Source organism: Aedes albopictus, chromosome 2 (genome assembly GCF_035046485.1).
Source record: "Aedes albopictus strain Foshan chromosome 2, AalbF5, whole genome shotgun sequence".
NCBI lineage: Eukaryota > Metazoa > Arthropoda > Insecta > Diptera > Culicidae > Aedes > Aedes albopictus.
The window spans coordinates 124,625,076-124,644,797 of record NC_085137.1 but is presented as its reverse complement, the minus strand read 5'-3'; the positions used below and the strand labels follow the sequence as shown (position 1 = coordinate 124,644,797).

At 39.0% G+C, this 19,722-nt stretch overlaps 1 protein-coding gene across 2 annotated transcripts in view; it reads right to left on the bottom strand.

The window, feature by feature from the left end:
• The window catches only part of LOC109417772 (probable nuclear hormone receptor HR3), a 617,254-nt gene that overhangs the window by 539,854 nt on the left and 57,678 nt on the right, over positions 1-19,722 (bottom strand). The window contains exon 2 of one of the 2 annotated variants that reach the window (XM_062850335.1): positions 10,456-11,974. The exons of the other annotated variant lie outside the window; for it this stretch is intronic. Coding sequence (XP_062706319.1) covers positions 10,456-10,462 — 7 coding nt within the window. The 5' untranslated portion in view covers positions 10,463-11,974. The remainder of the gene's footprint in view (positions 1-10,455; positions 11,975-19,722) is intronic. 2 annotated transcript variants of the gene reach the window in all.

Genomic DNA, 19,722 nt, shown 5'->3' with positions numbered 1-19,722 from the left:
TTAAATCGGAACAAATTAATAGCTTAGATCAGACTTGTTATTGCAAATTGTCGAGTAATCATTGCAATTACATTTCAAACAATACGTGCAGTCCAACGAAACCTATTCAATTCAACGCTTATTGAATTTTAAAATTTAAAGATACAGTGGTTCCTTCCCTTTCATTTTAATGATTAATGGTATGTGATTATCGCAAAGCTTCTGAAACATTATTCAAAAGTCAAACTTTTTTGCCATTTGTCAACCCCTCAAAATCTGCGCTAAGATTGAGAGCCATGCAATAAGTATATCGAATTACCTACGACGACACGGATCTTGCACGAGGATCGTAGTTTCTTTTATGGTCCCCAAATTTGGGCCCCACTGATTGCCGAAATATTTTCCACTTCTTAGTGGTTCTATAAAAGGTAAACATAAAAATGAACCAAAAGAGAGAGAAAACAACCCTGAAGAGATACAAACATTACAGTTAAACAATTCCTGGACAAAACCGGTTTAGGAGGTTCGTCGCTTGTAGGCCTTGCAGTCACCGATCCTCTGACCCTCTCTTACTGCAGAAGATCCGGCTGCTAACGTGTCACACTTCAATCCTTTTAGTGTCCATTTCTTCCATCTATGGATCTGCTGAAATATAGTCCTTTCCAAGATGATACATACTTCCCGCCAAAGACAGTGATTAAGTTCTGTTCCCCCTGGATGCATCCATCTAACCAGCAGCTTCCCCTATCCCGTCGTCGTCGTCGTGATTGATGTCTGATGGGGCAATTTTTCTTCCGTTGTTCGGTGTCCGTAGAACATCTGCCGCGAACTACCACAACAGCCAGCAGCAGCAGCATGGGTCCCGTACCTTTCACGCGTTGCTGTGACTGTAGCTTCTGCCGCTGCTGCTGCTGCTGCTGCGTATACATAATTACGTTATGAATTGAAAGCGGAAAAAGGAACTCAACGACGACACAAGCCCCCGTGATGCTGGTTGGCTCTGGGCTTGGTAGAAAAACACTCGCCTCTCGCACTTAACGAGTTCGCGATGATAAAAGCCACAAACACGACGATGATGACGACTACAACCGGGACGGCGACAATGACGACGACGACGACGCGACGGTTGGGGATGCTAATGAAGCCATTTTCAAATGCAAATGAGCCATACAAATTGATGGCTTTTCTGCAAATTGATGACGGAAATGTGGCAAGAAGAAGAGTCTGCGTGATAAGACGACCGGCGTGGCGTTCAGTTCGCACAGACAGCACAGTGTGCGAGTTGCCTAATTAATTACACATTTCCCGGGAAGGGTGGAGAAAGCATCGCACCGGAAGGTCACAGACGCAGACGGGCTCGGTGGTGCTGATTTGAAAATTACCAACCATTTAAGTCGTGGTAAAACCGTTCTCGAGACACATGAGGGCATCGCGCGCATTGCATACCTCTGCGCATCATTGCGACAGAAATCGTTCGTAGAGATGGCTATCGTCGTGTCGTCGTCGTCATCGGAGCTGAATTATGCAAGTAGCACAATTTCACCTAACGGTACAAGCTACGAGTGCGCTTGTAAGGTACTAGCACGCGTTCTTGGAATGCTCGAAGAAGTGGACGGGATAGTTTTTACGATGCAAAACACACAAATCGTTGCATCTTGGATATGCTGCTTTATCGAATTTGCAGCCTGAACACGTCCGCTGAAACATGCACTGTGACATCACTTTGAAACAAATTTCTGTGAGGCGTGAATAAGTAATGGGATGTGTGTGCAAGGGAGCAAAGTATGTTTATCAGGTATTGTCGTAGGGTGCACGTTGTCACAATTTAGATTATTATCAAACTTTCATGTAGGTACCTCGGATCTTTCTTCACAAGAAGTAAGCATTTTGGCTAAAGTATAAACTGAGAACTTCTAAAATATTCTATCGCGGAAATTCTGATTTATTTGAGTTTGTGACTATTTTCCATACTAAAATGTGCTGCATACTATTTATAACCAAATTACACCTCATATAAAATGTATGGAAAAAAATTCTCTGATAAGATATTCTTTAGTCTTCTGATTATGAATATATTGCTCGAAAACTTATTGTTTCCGAAGAAAAATCCGAGGTACTGAAAGTTCGATAATAATCGAGATTTTGACACCGCGCCATGGGGTGCTGGCCACTTTCGACAAAACCTCCCCACTCATCCATACAAATATTTTGAAATACTCCATGGATCATCGACTTTGACCAGATCCCTTTACGTAGTTTATAGACGAGCCCTATCATCGAGGGACGCCAGAAACTATTAAATTTTAGCATTACCAAAATGCGAAATTCAAACTTAAAAAAATATAAAAAGAGGATAATACGCACCCAGAGGCAAAACGCCCTCACGCTATTTCATGATATAAATGAAGTTTCCTAAAGATGCAAGCAAACTAGACATAAAATTGAGTCAGTTAAGCCCACGCATAACTAGAATAATCGAAAGAAAAACGTGGAGAACAATGTTTTCCACATTTGGAAAGACCAAAAGACTGTATAATTTGAAGCACATGGATATTAAGCGATTGCGCGCTGATAGGGTATATGGAAAGAATTCATTAGCTAACATCCACCTTGACCACCTTCATTTACTTCCGTAAACAGTTAGATAGAGCCCCCTGGTATTCCATTAGAATTCAAAGCGGAAAATTCCAGAGGTCGTTTTGCTTCCAACCGTTTTGGCGTAACACTCTGGCCAAAAAATCAAATTGTTTGTTTAATAATAATAGTAATTATTTATTGAATTGTAGTTTTCAGGAAAACTACGTTAAAGGGGCTAAAATGTAAAGAGTACTATAAAATATGCAAAAATATTAGTTTTTTCACGTTTTCATGGTCTCGGGACCAAAGAGGTACCCTGGTTTTATATTTTTATCAGAAAATTCAGGAAATTTGGCATAACATATCAAAAAATCAGAGATGTATGTTTTTTAGTTTTTGGACACTTTATTAAATTTGATTATATTTTGATTCCTTATAATATTATGGATACCAAAACCACGAGGAATCACTTTAAAAAGCAATACTATGCATAGTTTTATGAGAATTTGCAATTTAAAGCAATTTTAGAGTAGCTAGTACTAAAATATATGACTCTCTATATTTAAAAAATCATATCTCAAAAACAAAACAACATGCATTTCTGATTTTTTGATATGTTACGCCAAATTTCCTGAATTTTCTGATAAAAATATAAAAGCAGGGTACCTCTTTGGTCCCGAGACCATGAAAACGTGAAAAAACTAATATATTTACATATTTTATAATACTCTTTACATTTTAGCCCCTTTAACGTATTTTTCCTGAAAACTACAATTCCATAGCTTTCAAACAAAAAAAAAAAGAAGTTTAAAATCGGTCAAATGGTTCAAAAGTTACGATTTTTTGAAAATTTTTAGTTTTGAAAAACCTTGATTTTTTGGACCACCCTATATGAAAATTGGTCACCCTAATGGCGAAATAAAAAAAATACGGGTCTAATTATTTCCGAAGAACTACAAGCCCACCAAGTTTCACGACAATCGGAGATGCACTACATATATCGTTTTTCTATAGAATGGCTGTATAAACTTATATATTTACTTAATGCTTGAGTGGGGATTGTTGGAATAGCATGCGAAATTATTTCTTCCTACTCTTAGGTTGAGCTATTATTGAATATGTTTACACTAAAATTATTCTGAACAATTTCACATAGTGCTTAACTTTTTTCCATGTGCTTCGATAATTTTTGAATTTTGTTACAACAATATTCAGCATATTTGTAGGTCACTGTTTCGGTTCAATCTCTCTCACTGTCACTGCTGTTTTTGTAAACATAACTGTATGTGCCTGACCCTAATTTTGCAACCAATTTAAAAATTTAAAATTTATGGTTGCCAGTCGATTTTCAACCAGAATTGGTGAAACTTTGAGCATAAAAGATTTGTGATCGGAAGTGCTGGGGCAAAAGTTTGCTTTTAAGTTCTTGTATTAAAAACTTTATTACTAAAACTATAAAAGGAATGCGATAAAATCTGTACTACGTTTCGAAGGTAACATGATAGAGACTCGTTTAACGAGAAAAAACGATATTATTTTCTTTTTGTTTAATAGTTATTTTATGAAGACTGTTAGGTGCGAACTTTTGCCCCGCATTACTCTTCGTTAGATTTTTATTTTCTTAGTTTCATAGGAGCTTCGGAATGGTTACAGGAAACTTCCAAGTTGTGTTGCAGGTTTGTTTCCGAGGTGTTTCAGGCCTTTTCTGGCAATTTCCGAAGGGATCTCCGTTGGATATGGGGGAGGCCCTTAAAAGCACCTGATATTCCTTTGGAACGCCACTGCAACTCCTAAGATCCCTAGAACAATCCTGAAAGCTTTCAGATCCCCTCACATGCCCCATGAACTCTCCAGGAGAGCGATGTAAACCCATTGAAACGTTCTTAAGCCTTTTGAAACTCCCTCAGATCCCCTGAAACACTCTTGGTACGCCCTGAAATGACCGGAAATTAAGGAACGTGAAGGCTTGTGAAATCCCCAGAAGTATCAATGGAGCTCCTTGTAATCCTTTGGTACGCTCTTGACACGCCCTGAAACACCTCTAGAACACCTTTAGATCACTTATCAATCTCTCTGAAACATCTGCAACGCCTCTGAAGCCCACTGAACACAACTAGAAACTCCCTGAGACCATTTCAAATACCCTTGGAACTGGAATGGCCTTTAGGTATTGGCTGTGTTCAACAATTGGATCATGGATTTAAGGGGAAATGTGATAAAAAAAATAGTCGCAGAATGGCCAGCAAAAATACCCCTACAGAGTGCCGGCAGGTAGGGATGTATTTTTTTTGTATCTGTATTTTTGGCCCTAGGCTAGTTCATCTCGGGACCCACGCTTTACTTCCCTTCCGAAGGAAGAACTCACATTTTGCGAGTTTGTCGGGAGTGGGATTCGATCCCAGGTCCTCGGCGTGATAGTCACGTGCTTTAACCATCACACCAGGTCCGCTCCACTAGGTAGGGATGTAGTAGCGGTACCGTAAATCCCGGTTTTACCGAACTATTTTTGGTACCGAAATACCGGTACTGACTGAGCTTTGATACCGATACTTTCGGTACTGGGAATATGTTGAAATTCCCGAAGTGTTGAAATTCGGTCATTAGTATAGCCAATATGCAATGGAAATAAACGAAAACATTTCATACCGAGTACTATGACAAGCAAACGTTTCATATATGAAACCTTTCTGTAAATCCAGCATATCATAGCAATGATTGGATTATTGAACGTTTCTGCAAGGAATCCTCCAGAAATTCTCCAAGAAATTTCTTTACGAATTCTTCCAAAATATTTACTTAGGATACATTTCGAAAATTTGTTCGGGTAATACCCTAGAAATTCTTCATGGAACTGCACTAGAATTTTGACTGGGCATCCTTCTAGGAGTTTCACACTGAATTATGTTAGAAACATTGTTCATGAATTGCTTCAGAAATTCCCCAATAAATAGGTCTAGGGATTTCCACAGAAAATCCTTTGCATATTATTTATTATGTTTAAAAGAATTTCTTCGAAAAAATCTCCAGCGATTGCTTCCAGGGTTCCTGATTTCCACTTTTCATCTTCTTCTACATTCGAATACAGTCAGCAGCGAACGGTTGTCACTTCAGTTTGTGTGTTTGCTTGTCAGCGACGACAGCAAACTTCGGCGAACGGTGGGAAGCCACACATGGAATTTAAACATTTGTCCACATTCGCATCGCAAGCGATCGAGCGGTGATGCGATTCGTCGCATACGAATTCTTGAAGTTTTCTAAAAATGTTTATTATTTTCTCTGCTAATCTAGCATTTTAACAACAATACACTAAAAATGTATGCATTACATGCAGAAATTCTCTTCTAGTTATGATAATAGCCGCTTCGATCGCTCACCAGCATTCGTTACCATTCGCCATTCATTCATTCGCTTGCGATCCAAACTGCGACAATCGGCAACGAACATCCATGTCAAGTAGCTTGCGGATCGCTTCCCACTGATGATGGATTTGCGTGTTTGATCACGACAATCCGTTTGCTGCATCTTTCTCGATTCGCTTCAGCAAAGAGGAGTGAATATAAATGGAGTGAGGCGAATATACTGATCATTAATTGCTTCAGAAATTCTTCCGAAGGTTTTCAGAAAATCTTCCAAAAATTTCATCAGAAACTCGTACATGGATACCTTCAAACATTTTTCAAATATGTTTTTTTTTCTTTTGGAATTATTTCCAAGGATTTAGTCGGAAATTTTAACAGGGGTTTTCTGAAAAAAATCCTTTTTAGGATTCTTGCAGAAATTCGTCCATAGATTTCTTTAGTACTTATTTCTTATATTCTTGAAAAATCTTTTTATTCGGGAATTTATGGAAACATTTCGTCAAAAAACGAAATTTTTAGAATTTTTGGAAAACCTACCGTTGATTGTTTTAGGAATTCTTTTAAAGTTTGGTCCAGAAATTTCTCTAGATTTCGAGAAGTTTCTTCACGGAGTTTTTTTTGGAAAACTTTCCATAGACTTCCTCAGATATTCTACATGATTTCTCCAAGAGAAATCATGTAAGGATTCCTTGCAGAAAATCTTCCACGAGTTTTTCCTCCACAAACTTCCTCGGAGATGTATCCAGAATTTCTATCGCGAATTGTTCAATGAATTCCTAGAAAACTTTTCATTCATTTTGATTCCTTTGTTATCATTTTGATATTCTCCTCTTCACGAGTTTTGCAGATAGGACCTTTAGATATGTTTGGCCTGAAATATTACCTAGGAATTTCTACAGGAATTATTATAAAAAAAATATAGAAGATTTTTGTAGGAATTTTCACAGAAGTGTGTCCATTTATTTCTATGTTTAGAAATACGTTTACGGATACCTTTCAAATCTTGCTGGAATTTCAGAAAGGAATACTTTTAAAAATATCTCGAAATTCTATAATGAATTTCACCATAGTATTCTCAATGAGTTTCTTCGGGAATTCCTCCGAGAATTTGTTCAGAAAATCCTGAATTGATTCTCTAACAAGATCGCCATACATTCGGCCAGATTTATTTGTAAAGATTCTACGGGAATTCAACGCTTAAGAAGTTCTTTCAGGAATTTATTTAAAAATTCTTCCACAATTGGCTACGTGGCCACATGGTTAGAAGCCGTCGTCAAAACGGCCATACATTTTGTAATCCTTAAGGTGTAAATTTGATCCCCGCTCCAGTCGGTGAAAACTTTTCGTCAAACGGAATATTCTCCACTTAAACACTGGGTGTTTCGTGTATTGTCCGTTGTCTCATGTTAGTGATCGTTCAGTCTGTGTAACCTCTGGTTGAAGACGGTGTAGTGTTTTCTTAAAACCCATTTGGAATTCCCTCCTGAAATTCGTTCTCAAATTTTTTCCAAGATCTTAATGATTTTATCAGGTGTTTCAGGTTTCAGAGGTGGCTTCAGAGATTCTTCAATATCCGAAATTCCTTCAGAAATTCGTCCAGGAATCCACCATTATACTTCTTCTGAATTCAACCTTCGCAATTTCTTTATTGGAGATTGTTAATTTTTCTTTTGGTAACAGAGAAGATTATCATTAACAAACGAATTGAGTGCAACGTTATTATTATTGGACGCCCGCCACTCGTTTGGGTCGATCGCATATCAGCTGAGATGCTCAAAGCTGACCCCGCAGTATCCGCACAACTACTGCATCAATTATTCTGCAACATATGGGAAACCACGAAATTTCCGGCCGATTGGATGCAAGAAGGGTGACCTGACTATATGTGATAATTGGCGAGGCATCATGTTACTGTGCATCGTTCTCAAAGTCCTCTGTAAAGTGATTCTTAACCGGATACAAGAAAAGATTGACGCAACTCTCCGACGGCAGCAAGCAGGATTCCGTGCCAGATGATCCTGTGTCGACCATATTGTCACCCTCCGTATCATTCTGGAGCAAATCAATGAATTCCAAGAGTCTCTCTACATGGTGTTTATTGATTACGACAAAGCTTTCGAACGTCTCAATCACGGAAACATGTGGGAAGCCCTCAGGCGCAAGGGTCTCCCTGAGAAAATCATCGGCCTTATTGAAGCACAGTACAAGGCATTTTCGTGCAGAGTACTGCACAACGGAGTTTTGTCCGATCCCATCCGAGTCGTTGCAGGAGTGAGGTAAGGATGTATACTATCACCGCTACTGTTCCTCATCGTAATCGACGAGATCCTGGTAGGTGCGATTGAACGTGAACGAAATCGTGGATTACTGTGGAAGCCCATTACCATAGAGCACCTAAATGACTTCGAATTGGGCGATGACGTTGCTCTCCTAGCCAAATGGCGCCGATGGCGGCACCAAGATCGACATAGGTACACGGATCAAGAAGGTGAGGGCTGCTTTCGCGAGTTTAAGAAATGTATGGAAAAAAAACAACCAGATCAGTCGACGCACCAAAATCCGAATTTTTAACTCGAACGTGAAAGCTGTGCTGCTATACGCCAGTGAAACCTGGTGTGTATCAGCGGAGAACACTCAACGGCTGCAGGTCGTCATCAATAGATGCCTGCGGTATATTATTTGTACATGGTGGCCTCACAATTGGATCTCCAACGTGGAGCTCCATCGTCGATGTCATCAAAAGCCGATAGCGACAGAAATTCGGGAGCGAACGTGGAGGTGGGTCGGCCACACTTTACGCAGGGGCGGAGACGAAATCTGCAAACAAGCGTTAGACTGGAAGCCAGTAGGACATCGCAGCAGAGGCAGACCCAGAGGCTCATGGCAGCGCAGCCTCAACGATGAAATCCAGCAAGTCGACAGAAATTTGACCTGGCCACAGGTCAAGGCGATGGCTGGTTATCGCCCAGGCTGGAAATCTTTCAATTCGGCCCTCTGCACCACCGTGGGTGCCCAGGATTGAAAGTTAGTAAGTATTATAAGTATTCGAAAGTCGAATATTTTTTCGTAGATTCATCCATTAACTTTTTAGTTATTCCAACAAGAATTCCTCCAGAGATTAGTACAGGATTCCTTCAAGCAGGCCCGTTTACAGAAAAAAAGTGACAAGGGATGGATTTTTCCTAATTTTGGCAAAAGTTCGGAGGGGTGCCTAGTCTTGAATATCGACAATGGGAGGGATTTAACCCCCAAAACCCATCCCCTTGTGCACGAGATTGCTTTGACGAATTTCATTTCATCAGAAATTCCACCAAAAAATTCTTCATGGAAACTTCTAGAAATTTCGCTATGGATTCGTTTATTAAGTTGTTCAGAAATTCTCCATTAATACTCTATGGCAATCTTTAAAAAAATCAAAATACACAGGTTCGATTTATTTCTATAGATTCCGTCAGATGCATTCTAAGATACCTTCAGATGTTTTTCACAAGTTTTATCAGGGAGTTTCTACAGGAATTCCTCTAAAAATATCACGAAACATTTTATTGAATTCTACCAAAGGATTCTCAAGGAGTTTCTACAGGTATTTCTCCAAGGAACTTGTTCGGAAAATCCTCTTTTGCTATTTGAAGCAACTTCCCATATGAGGGAGCTAGAAGTAAAGGGATGTAAGTGACAAAATACCACTTTTGAGTTAATGAAGCTCAAAGTTTTGCACCAATTTTTCGTCACACACAAAATGTATAGAAATTCAAAATCAACTCAATTTTCCCTGATTCATAATAATTTTTCGAAACAACGTAAAAGCAATCTTGAAAAAGTTAATAAAATCTTGAAGTCTGAAGAATTGTTTAATATGCTCACTCAAATTTGACAAAATGCATCTGGGCCCCTCATATATTTTTCCAGGGATTCTTTCAAGGTTTTTTCAAGGTTTTTTTTTTCAAATTCAACTGAAGATTCCTTCATACATATCTTCAGGAATATATTTAAAGATTTCTCTCTAAAACCCATTTCTAGATTCCTCCAGGGATCCCCGTTGAAATTTCTTCAGAGGAAAAAAAATATATCCAGAGATTTAATTATACAATGCCTTCTTAAGGATTTTAAGCAGAGATTTATTCATAATTCTTTAATATCTCAAGAAATTATGCAAAAAGTACGAATCATGATAAGCGCAGTATTCCAGTTATAGGTGGCCCGAGTTTGTTTTGATTAAAAATTGTCGTAAAATATTTGAGTTATGATCAGCACTTTTTTTTCTTGAGAAACTTTTTTTTTAATATCTTCTGAGACTCCTTCAGTAATCTGTGTAGCAGAACAGTGGTGTTATAATTTAGGAACTTTGAGTAACCAGCTCTGGTTTTACCATGACAACACTGTCGATAGGTACCATAGTTTTTAAATTGTCACAAAAACTCGAACAAATTGCAAAAATTGAACCTTTGATAAAAGAGCATATGCAGTTCTATTTTAAAACCTCTATAATTAAAAAAAAAAAAAAAATATGCAGTTCTTTGATTTTCCGCACCCTACTCACCTGTCATGACTCCACTTGAGCTAATATCCCTGGGTGATGGAAATACAATCTGGTGCTGCTGCTGCTGCTGTGTCTGATGGCCACCACCAGTTGATTGCTGAATATTAATAATTTGCGCCGATTGACCCTGTTCTGCTGTTGATTGCTGCTGCAGCGATTGTCGCTGATGATGATGCTGTTGTTGATGTGTTGTAATAATAATCACTTGCTTATGCTCCAGCGGAATAGCCGCCGCTACTGCTGACGATGATGATGACGTCGTGTTGAGTTGATTGCGTATTGCTACTACTGGTTGGGGCTGCTGCTGCTGCTGCTGTGTCGTCACCTGTGACGTTGCAGCTACTGCAGTCGACGTCGTCTCTGACGATGGAGACGACGACGTGGATGACGACGACGACGACGTCGCGATGGTGGATGTCAATGGACTGTCCAAAGACAATATTGCACTCGGTGACGCCACTTTGGAGCGGTGTTTTTCGAAGGGTTTTCCTGGGGTTTAATGAGTAGGACTTGTGAGATGATCTATTCCGAAGGTTGTGCGTTGTGAACTTCTTGGTAATTAAGGGTGCGAGGAAGTTCCGATGAAAAACTTTGCGGGAACGAAACGCTCTAGTAGTAGGGTTGAAATGGTGAACAAATTTGTACTAGTAAATTACTGGATTCTTCGTTTCAAGATTTGGGTTGACTTTAACTCTATGAACACAATCTTCCTTATTGGTAACGGTATCACTAGTGGGGATATTTGGTATACTTTTTACACTGTAGCTTAATTACTTCTCTATCATTATAGAAGATTTGCACCAACAAAATGATTCGAACAAATTGTGCACAGCGGATTGGTAACTATTTGGTAACACGAATTCTTATTAACACTAGAAATAGTAGCACTATTCGCAGTCAAAGAGAATATTTCCCGGACTCTGTTTCGTCACTAGTAAAATCAGTCTTAGGGGTCGCGTTTTGAAATTGTATCCGAAAATCTTCGCATCGAAAGCCTTTTTCTCGCCAGCTAGAACCAACTCCTGGAAATAAGATTTTCCTCCACTCCGAGCTTGTCCGTTTTTCCGCGATGCACTCGATCGAAAGGAAAGCGATAGTCCCGCAGCTGCTGTGGAGCTGGAGGTGTGTTCGCCAACAACAGTCAATGTGGTAGTAAATGTCGCCCGTCGTCGTCGTTCGAGGAGGAGGCTTTTGGCTGATTCGGCCAAGCGCGAGCCGAATGACCGAATAATGTAATGATGGGAAAATGCAGCTGCCGACCGTGCGTCGTCCTCCTGCCTGCCAACCGGTGTCCTCTCACCCTCGGAGCCGGAAGATTTTCTGCCTTCACACCCCTCGGGAAAAATCGATATCTTCGCATACAGTGACGGAGCAGCTGTTTGGTAGGTTACATTGTCGCACTAATACTGTGGTACGGTTGGTTCAGGATGTGCACTGCTGCTGCTTGCCCGACACGAGACACAACACATTACACCAACACATCACTACGGGCAGGATGCTTTCGTAATCGATCCCTTTGCTGCAAGGATGACATCCCACACGGTTAGGACAGGGCTGGTAGTGAACAACTGTATGTTTTCATGTAATTTAGTCACTATTTTCAATAATGTCACTATTTACATTGAAAGTAAAACTTGGGACTCTTTATTCAAAAACATATTCTATTAAGTCAATTTTGTAACAGATTCAAAAGAAAATAAATAAAAATTTAAAGAGCACAGGAAGTCACATCGTCCGAGTAATTTTGAAATAAAAAATGCGTAGCCAAATTTTAGTTGTTATTGCTGTTTTTATATACGACGCAATCAGATGTTATTATAAAACAGAAGTTTCAAAATTTAGAAGAAGAGGGGATCTTCAGTTAGCCTAGTAAGCATTGGGCAAATCTGGCTGATCATCGATTTTTGTGAATCAATTCGAATCGGATCAGCAGAATCGATTCACCGATTTAATCGAATGCTTTTAAATCGATGTTTTCACATCGATTCGATATTATAAAATATTACAAAACTGTAACATGATTCGGTGGCTGCATGTAGTTCAAGTTCATAGTATGTTTTATTTGTGCACATCAAACAAAGTGCGAATCTTATTTGAAAATGGATATAACGTTGAGACAGCATTCTGACAAAAAAATCATATTTTTGAATCGAAAGAGAAGTCCTGAGATCCTGAGATTCCATAGAACTCTGAAAAGTATTCCCATATAGTACTGCGATAAATTCCCGCAGACTGCTGAGACAAATTTCTCCAGAGTCTTTAAAGAGACTCCTTAAGAATTCTGAAAGGAGTTCCTCTAGAATTATGAGAAATATTTCTTCAGAATGCTAAAATACACCAGAATCCTGAACGACATTATCTAGAAAGAAAAGCAAGACTCTTCCGGTATCTTGGTAGGAATTCCTTCTGAATTCTATTAAGGATTTTTCTAGAATCTTGAGAGGAATACTCCAACTCCATATCTGTGGGACAGATTGTCGCATAGTCCCGAGAAGAATTCTCCCAGAATCTTGTGATAGCTTGTCTCAGAATCCTAAGATAAATTCTCTCAGAATCCAGAGAGGAATTCCAAAAGCGGTTCTTTCACATTCTTGAGATAAATTGTGAGAGATTCTCACAAAAAGAAGAGATTTCCGGATACCTAAGATTAATTCCCCAAGAAACTTAAAAGAAATGACCTTGAATCCTGAAAAGGGTAGCTTAGAACCCTAAGAAAGATTACTAAAGAATCATGAGAAAGGTTCCCTCAAAATACTGGGCGGGATTGCCAAAGAAACCTGAGATATACTCTCACAGAATTCTGGGAGATAGGACTCCATAATCTTGAGAATTCCTCCAGAATCCTTTTAAGTATTCTCCCAGAATTCCCAAAATATGCTGGCTGGAATCTATTAAAATGCTGATTATAAATCTGCCAGAATCCTGAAAGGAATTTCTCAGAATTCTACGGATGATTCCCCAGCATCTTGAGAGGGATCATAAGAGGGGTAATTCCAGATTAATGAGAGAAATATATCTAGAAACCTAAAAGATTTTTTCCGAAATCTGATAAGGACTCGCCCTGAGAGGAATGACGGAAACTTCGAGAATGGACGTCCCCAGCATCCTGAGAAACCAGAATATTACCGGAGATTCCTGAAAGACATTCCCCTAGAACAGTGATCCTCAGCCTAACTGTCTATGCGGGCCAAAATTGAATTTTGAATAAAGACTGCGGGCCGCAAGTCATTAAAGAGTTTATTTTCAACAATTTCCAAGATTCATGATGTTATTTGGGACTTCTCGTGGATTTTGAGAAATTTCAGAATGATTTGCAGAAATTTCAGGGTTTTCGGGGTTATTGTAGGAATCCTTGATATTTTTTTTTAAGTTTTTCTTGCGTAATTTCTTAGGAAGTCGATGAAGAAAAACCTGCAGACATGATTTTCTGAGCAAATTCTGCAAGTATTTGTAGCCGATTTAGAATAGAGAAACTCCCAAAAGTATTGCTAGGGGAATGAAGAGTATCACACCCCCCCCCCCCCTAAAGCTTTTAGCGAAATTTCGAAAGTTTAGGCAACACTTTAAAAGAAGTTGTAGGCAAAAATTCTGTATTTTTTTTTATTGAATTTTTCTGGTAAAAGTGCTGACTATATTTTTTTGCCAATAAAAAAAACAAAATCGGAATTATTCGAATTTTATTTTCGAGAAATTGAACCAATTACTAATGACGAGTTCTGCCACAAGTCGAACATCCATGACAGAGAACTTGTTATATTTATCCTGAGCCAATTACATATTTGAGCACCACGCTAATGCGGAGTACAAAAAGCGAGAATTTTTAATGTGTTGCACAAAATACAACAGCGTGACCGCTCGAAGGTTAACAACAGTTTTGGAAATTTTCGGAACAAAATTCGAAAATGTAGTCTTTTACACTTAGTAGAACTTAATCTTATCACAGAGAACAGACATCCAAGTCCAGTTCCGAAACTGTGTAAGGAATTTAACGGCCATTTGAAATCGGCAACACGAGTGGCAATAGCGTGACGCTGCAATCGGTTAATTTCCCATACTAATTTAATTCACCACTTGAAATGTTTCAATTCACCACTGACTGTGGCAATATGGTGTTTGGTGGCGTTAGTGTTGTCATCGTGTATTGGTTTGCAACCTTACTCAAGTAAAGATTCAAATCCTTACACAACTTTCCGAATGAAATGTGTTCTAGCCTGGATGTCTGTTCTCTGTGATCTTATTTCTTTAAAAACTTTCCATGACATTGGCAAAATTTCAGTAATTAATATTGAATATGAAAGTTTTAAAATATGGTGAAATTTCTGATTTTCATTCTGGAATCTATGAGTGGGTCACTTCCTAATGCATTTCAGAATCAGTTCGCGGGCCGCACAAAACCTGGTCGAGGGCCGCATGCGGCCCGCGGGCCGCAGTTTGGTGACCACTGCCCTAGAATCTTTGAAAGAACTCCCCTAAACTTCTGAAAGCGATTGTCCCAGAACTCTTAGAGTGATTCCTCTAGAACTCTTTAAACTATTACACCAGAATCTCAAGAGAATTTTTCCATAAACTTGTCAGGGATTTTCCCTGATTACCAGAATACGGAAAATTATTCCTGGGAGCAATTCTTTCAGAACACAGAAAACATAATTCTACTGGAATTCTTGTAGAATGTTGAAAAGGATTTCTTCCGTACCCTTAGAGGAATCACAAAATCTATGCGAAGGATTCTCCAAAATCCAATATCTCTAGAGAAATCTGCGCAGAATCTCGTGAGAGATTCTTCAATAATTAATAATTCTGAAAAAAGTGCTTTAGAATCTTGAAAAATATAGCCCCAAAATCCCAAGGATTTCTCCATAATCATGAGAGAAAGCTGAATTTTCAATTCTGAGAGGTATTTCGCACCAATTCTGAGAATGCTGAGTACGATTTTCCAAGAAGTTTGAGAGGAGTTCCTCAGAATTCTGAGTGGGAACCTAAGTGGGGGTCTTCCAGAATCCTTAGAGAAATCAGCCCAGATTATCCGGAAATTTCTTAGAATCTTAAAATGGGATTTCACGCTTGGTAGGGAACCTTGGTAGGGAATACCCCAAAATCCTGAAATGAATTCCCTTAGAATTCAGAGATTCCCTAGAATTCTGATACGTATTCCCATATAATACTGTTAAGAAAAAATCCTCCAGAATTTTTAAAGAGACTCTCCCGTAATTCTAAGGATTCCTCTAAAACTCTGTGAAAGATTCCAAAATACTGAAAATTATCACACCAGCATCCTGAGAGACCTGACCCCAGAAAAGAGAGAAAAAAAAATTCCAATAGGAATTCTCCCTGGATTTCCCTAGAATTATGGGAGAGATTACTCCAGTTTTCTGACATGGATTCTCTCAGAATCTTAGGAGGAATTCTTCCAGAATTCTGAGAGATTTCCTCAGATTCCCGAGATGAATTCTCCCTGAATCCTGTGATGGATTGACTCAGAATCCTGACAGATGTTTTTCCTCGGGATTCTCCTATACGGCCCCCGGCACAAATGATGGAAAGTAATGAGTTTTGGCCGGTGGAGTAATAATTTTGAATGTTTTCCCTTTTCCAATGAATTTTAATTTCAAAACAAGTTTGACATTCAAAAACAGTTTATTTCGAAAGATTTTCAATCACTTATTTTGAGCTTCTTACAGCTTCCGGCCGGAAGAGGCATAAAATTTTCGCAATGATTGCGAATTCTTTTAAAATTCATGTCAGCATTTGTCATACTATTTATGCTGGGATTCCTCCAATAATTCCCCAAGATGTTCGCCTAAAACTGTTAAGGTTTTAATGAACAATCTTACTAACATGGATTTATTCAGGATCTTCAATAGGATTGATTGATTGAATGGTTGTTCTAGAAATAATCACAGTTGTGTATCCAGTTTTTCCTCTTGTAGAAGTTTCTAGAAATTGTTTATGGGATTTCGACCTGTAGTTCAGGGATTCCTAAAAAATTCCATCATTTCTCCAGTAATTGCTTTTTGGGATTTTTTGAGTTTTTTTTAGATAAGCTCTTCACGGAGAAAAAAAGGACCCAAATGTAAGTTTATTTCACCCAGCTTGCATGCGGGGGCCCAAATTTGAGTTCGTGGAAGCGATGTTCAAGTGGGTTTTTTACATTTGATCCCGTGGGACAAAGTACTTACCGGCTAATTTTATTTCACCCAGCTACTGGTTCAGAATACTCAAATTTGAGTTCAATGCACTGCCGTGAATCGCAAGTCAGTCCCATATGCAAAAAGTAGGCATTTAGAAAATGGACTCTGAAGTTTTCAAATTCGATTTCTATGTGAAACTTTAAAAAGTCGCCATGAATTGAAAACTTCTGTGATCATCATGAAACTTTCACACATTGCTTCAAACGTGAAAACATAACAGTGAAAAATATAAAACTGGCTAAAACAGTGTTCGGTTTTGTATTAAAGGGTTATTAGTTCATAATGGAACTGACTTGCGATTAGATTTCATTATGGAACAATTTGACTTGGTGTCGTTTTTCAATTTTACTGAACAAACTAAATATTTTTATTTACGCAGCTGAAAGCTCATCCAAAGAAAGATCGAAAACGGCCATTAACTCATTTTTGCCCAAAATACAGATGGGACTGACATGCGATTCACGGTAGTGCAGTTTACTCAATTTTGACTTCCCGCACCGAACTGCCAAAGTTGAGTTGTTTTGCTGTTCGCTCTCTGAGAACAACAAAGAGAGTGGATGAGAGAGGAGACAAAAAATAACTCAAAGATGAGTTTAAAAATACTCAAATTTAGGTACTTGAGTGTCTCCGTGTAGATCTTCTACAGAGATCCCTCCAAAAAATTTTCCAGAGATTCCTTTTTGAATTTTGCTTATTATTGTCATAAGCGTGACATAAGCATTTGGCATAACCGCTCCCAGTAATAAGTGTGTGTCATGGGCACGTGGCATGTTTGTGACTTAGAACATTTTAGAAATTGAAACGGAAAGGGAGCGGAATCGAAGCAGTATGAACAGCATGGTTTATATCATACTTGATGATTAAATTTTGATTGATTTCGTTCTGTTTCGTTGACAGACAAATCTAAGTGATGATTCAAGGTATGCTAATCGGTTCCCCTTCCGCAGCCATCTACTGACTTCTATAAACCACAATTACCAAGCTACGAGAAGGCTGTCTTCCATCAAGTGTGTGTCTTGTCCGATATCACGACAAGAAAAAAATAAAGCAAAAAGGCCCAGTAGTTCTTTTAGAAAATGCCAGAAAAAAGAAACGGTGCAGTTTTGGTTGCTTGATGGCGCGCGTTCTGAAATCTTAACCTTTCTCCAAACCCCCTGATATGACCTCGACCTAAAATGACAAGGAACGACCCTGAAACCTCCGTAATCCCATTGATATGCCTTTGAAATCATCATTATCAATTATAAATGCCCCGGTCTTGGAAGGCCTTCAAAAGGCTCCAGAAAAAGCATCTAAAAACTCCTTGAAACGCCTCTGATATGCTACCAAATGCTGCTAAAACCTCTAGGAACGTTCCTAAAACATCCTGCATTTCTGTGAAATGGCTTGACAAAATCTTGAAACATTTTGTAATGATCTTAAAGACTCCACCCTGAACCGGGGAAATATAGGCGGGAACAGACAGTTCTTCACAGATGGAAAATGATTCGACTGGTTTTGGTGTCTACAACGGTTTTCATAGCGCCGCCTTCATGCTTCAAAAGCCCTGTTCGGTATACGTTGCTGAGCTAGCGGCTATATACTACACCTTAGAGTACGTTAGCACTCTTCCACCTGAGCACTACTTCATTTTTACCGACAGTCTAAGTTCTCTGGAGGCTGTTCGGTCAATGAAACGGATGAAGCACTCAGCGTACTTCCTGAAAGGAATACGCCAAGTCTTGAGTGCTTTGTCCAAACGCTCATACATCATCACCATAGCTTGGGTCCCTTCACATTGCTCGAGTTCGAGCAATGAGAAAGCGTACTCATTGGCTAAGGTGGGCGCTAGCGAAGGCGATATTTACGAGCGTCAAATCGCCTTCGACGATTTTTTTTGTATTGGCCCGTCAGAAGATCTTGATCAATTGGCAACACAAATGGAGAGATGGGTAGATGATTGCACTCCATCATTCCACAGGTGTCGAAGAAGCCATGGTTCAAAGGGTTGGATTTTGGGCCGCGATTTCATTCGTGTAATGTGTCAGCTGATGACCAATCACTATTTGTTGAACGCACATACCATCCGTATTGGTCTCTCAGAAAGCAATCTCTGTGTCTGTGGCGTGGCTTACCAGGATATCGAACATGTCGTGTGGGGATGCAATGAGTATCGTGAGGTCAGATCTGAGCTGCATGAAATTCTCCGGGTCCGAGGAAAACAACAGAAACCCGTTAGAGAAGTGTTGGCAGGACTTGATTTGGAATAGGGTAAAAGCTCCCTTAGTGGAGGTAGTACCAATAGTGGTGGTAGTGCCAATTTAGCACTATTTCGAACAAAAAGCTTGCAAATGACATTTTTAATAGATGCATCATAGCTAATTAATAGCATTAATTCAGTTTTGTGTTAAGGATTTGCCGAAAAACCTATTTTAAACAATTATTTTCCTTAAATTTTTTGCTCCTTTGCACCTATAGTGGTGGTAGTGTTCCTATAGTGGTGGGTCCCATAAGAATTCAATGGGATGCGCCACTATAGGAACCAATGTTAAATTTTACCTTCATAATAGGAACCGTGTACCTATAGTTGGTGCAAGTGATTTATTAGCAAAAACTGAAATAAACAATGGTTTTTACATTTTTCCTAGCAAATTTAAGTGAAAAACTACCGATTAACGCTTTCAGACTTTTTATTTTGTGTTAATATCAATTTTATTCAATTATTTTTCTACTAGGAGCTACTAATAGCACCACTATTGGTACATTTACCCTACATGAATCTCATATATCAGTTTATGAAACGTGCGATGTCAGAGTTTGATGTAGTACGTTCCTTGTTTTCGTTGTCCGCCATTTGGTTTTGTTGTTCGCCCCTTTCTGTCGTCGTCCCCCTTCTGTTTGTCGTCTTCTTGTCGTTGTCTACCGATAAAGTCCTTTCTTTTTGGTTCCGTTACATGTCTGGACAATTTGTTCCATCAATGTTTTAGTATAAGTTAGCAAATAATTTAGTTTTAAACCCATAAATCCCTCCTTTCCATTTTTTTCTTTAATCCTTAACCTCGAAACAGCCGCGAGTACTTCGGCTTCCCAAACTAACATA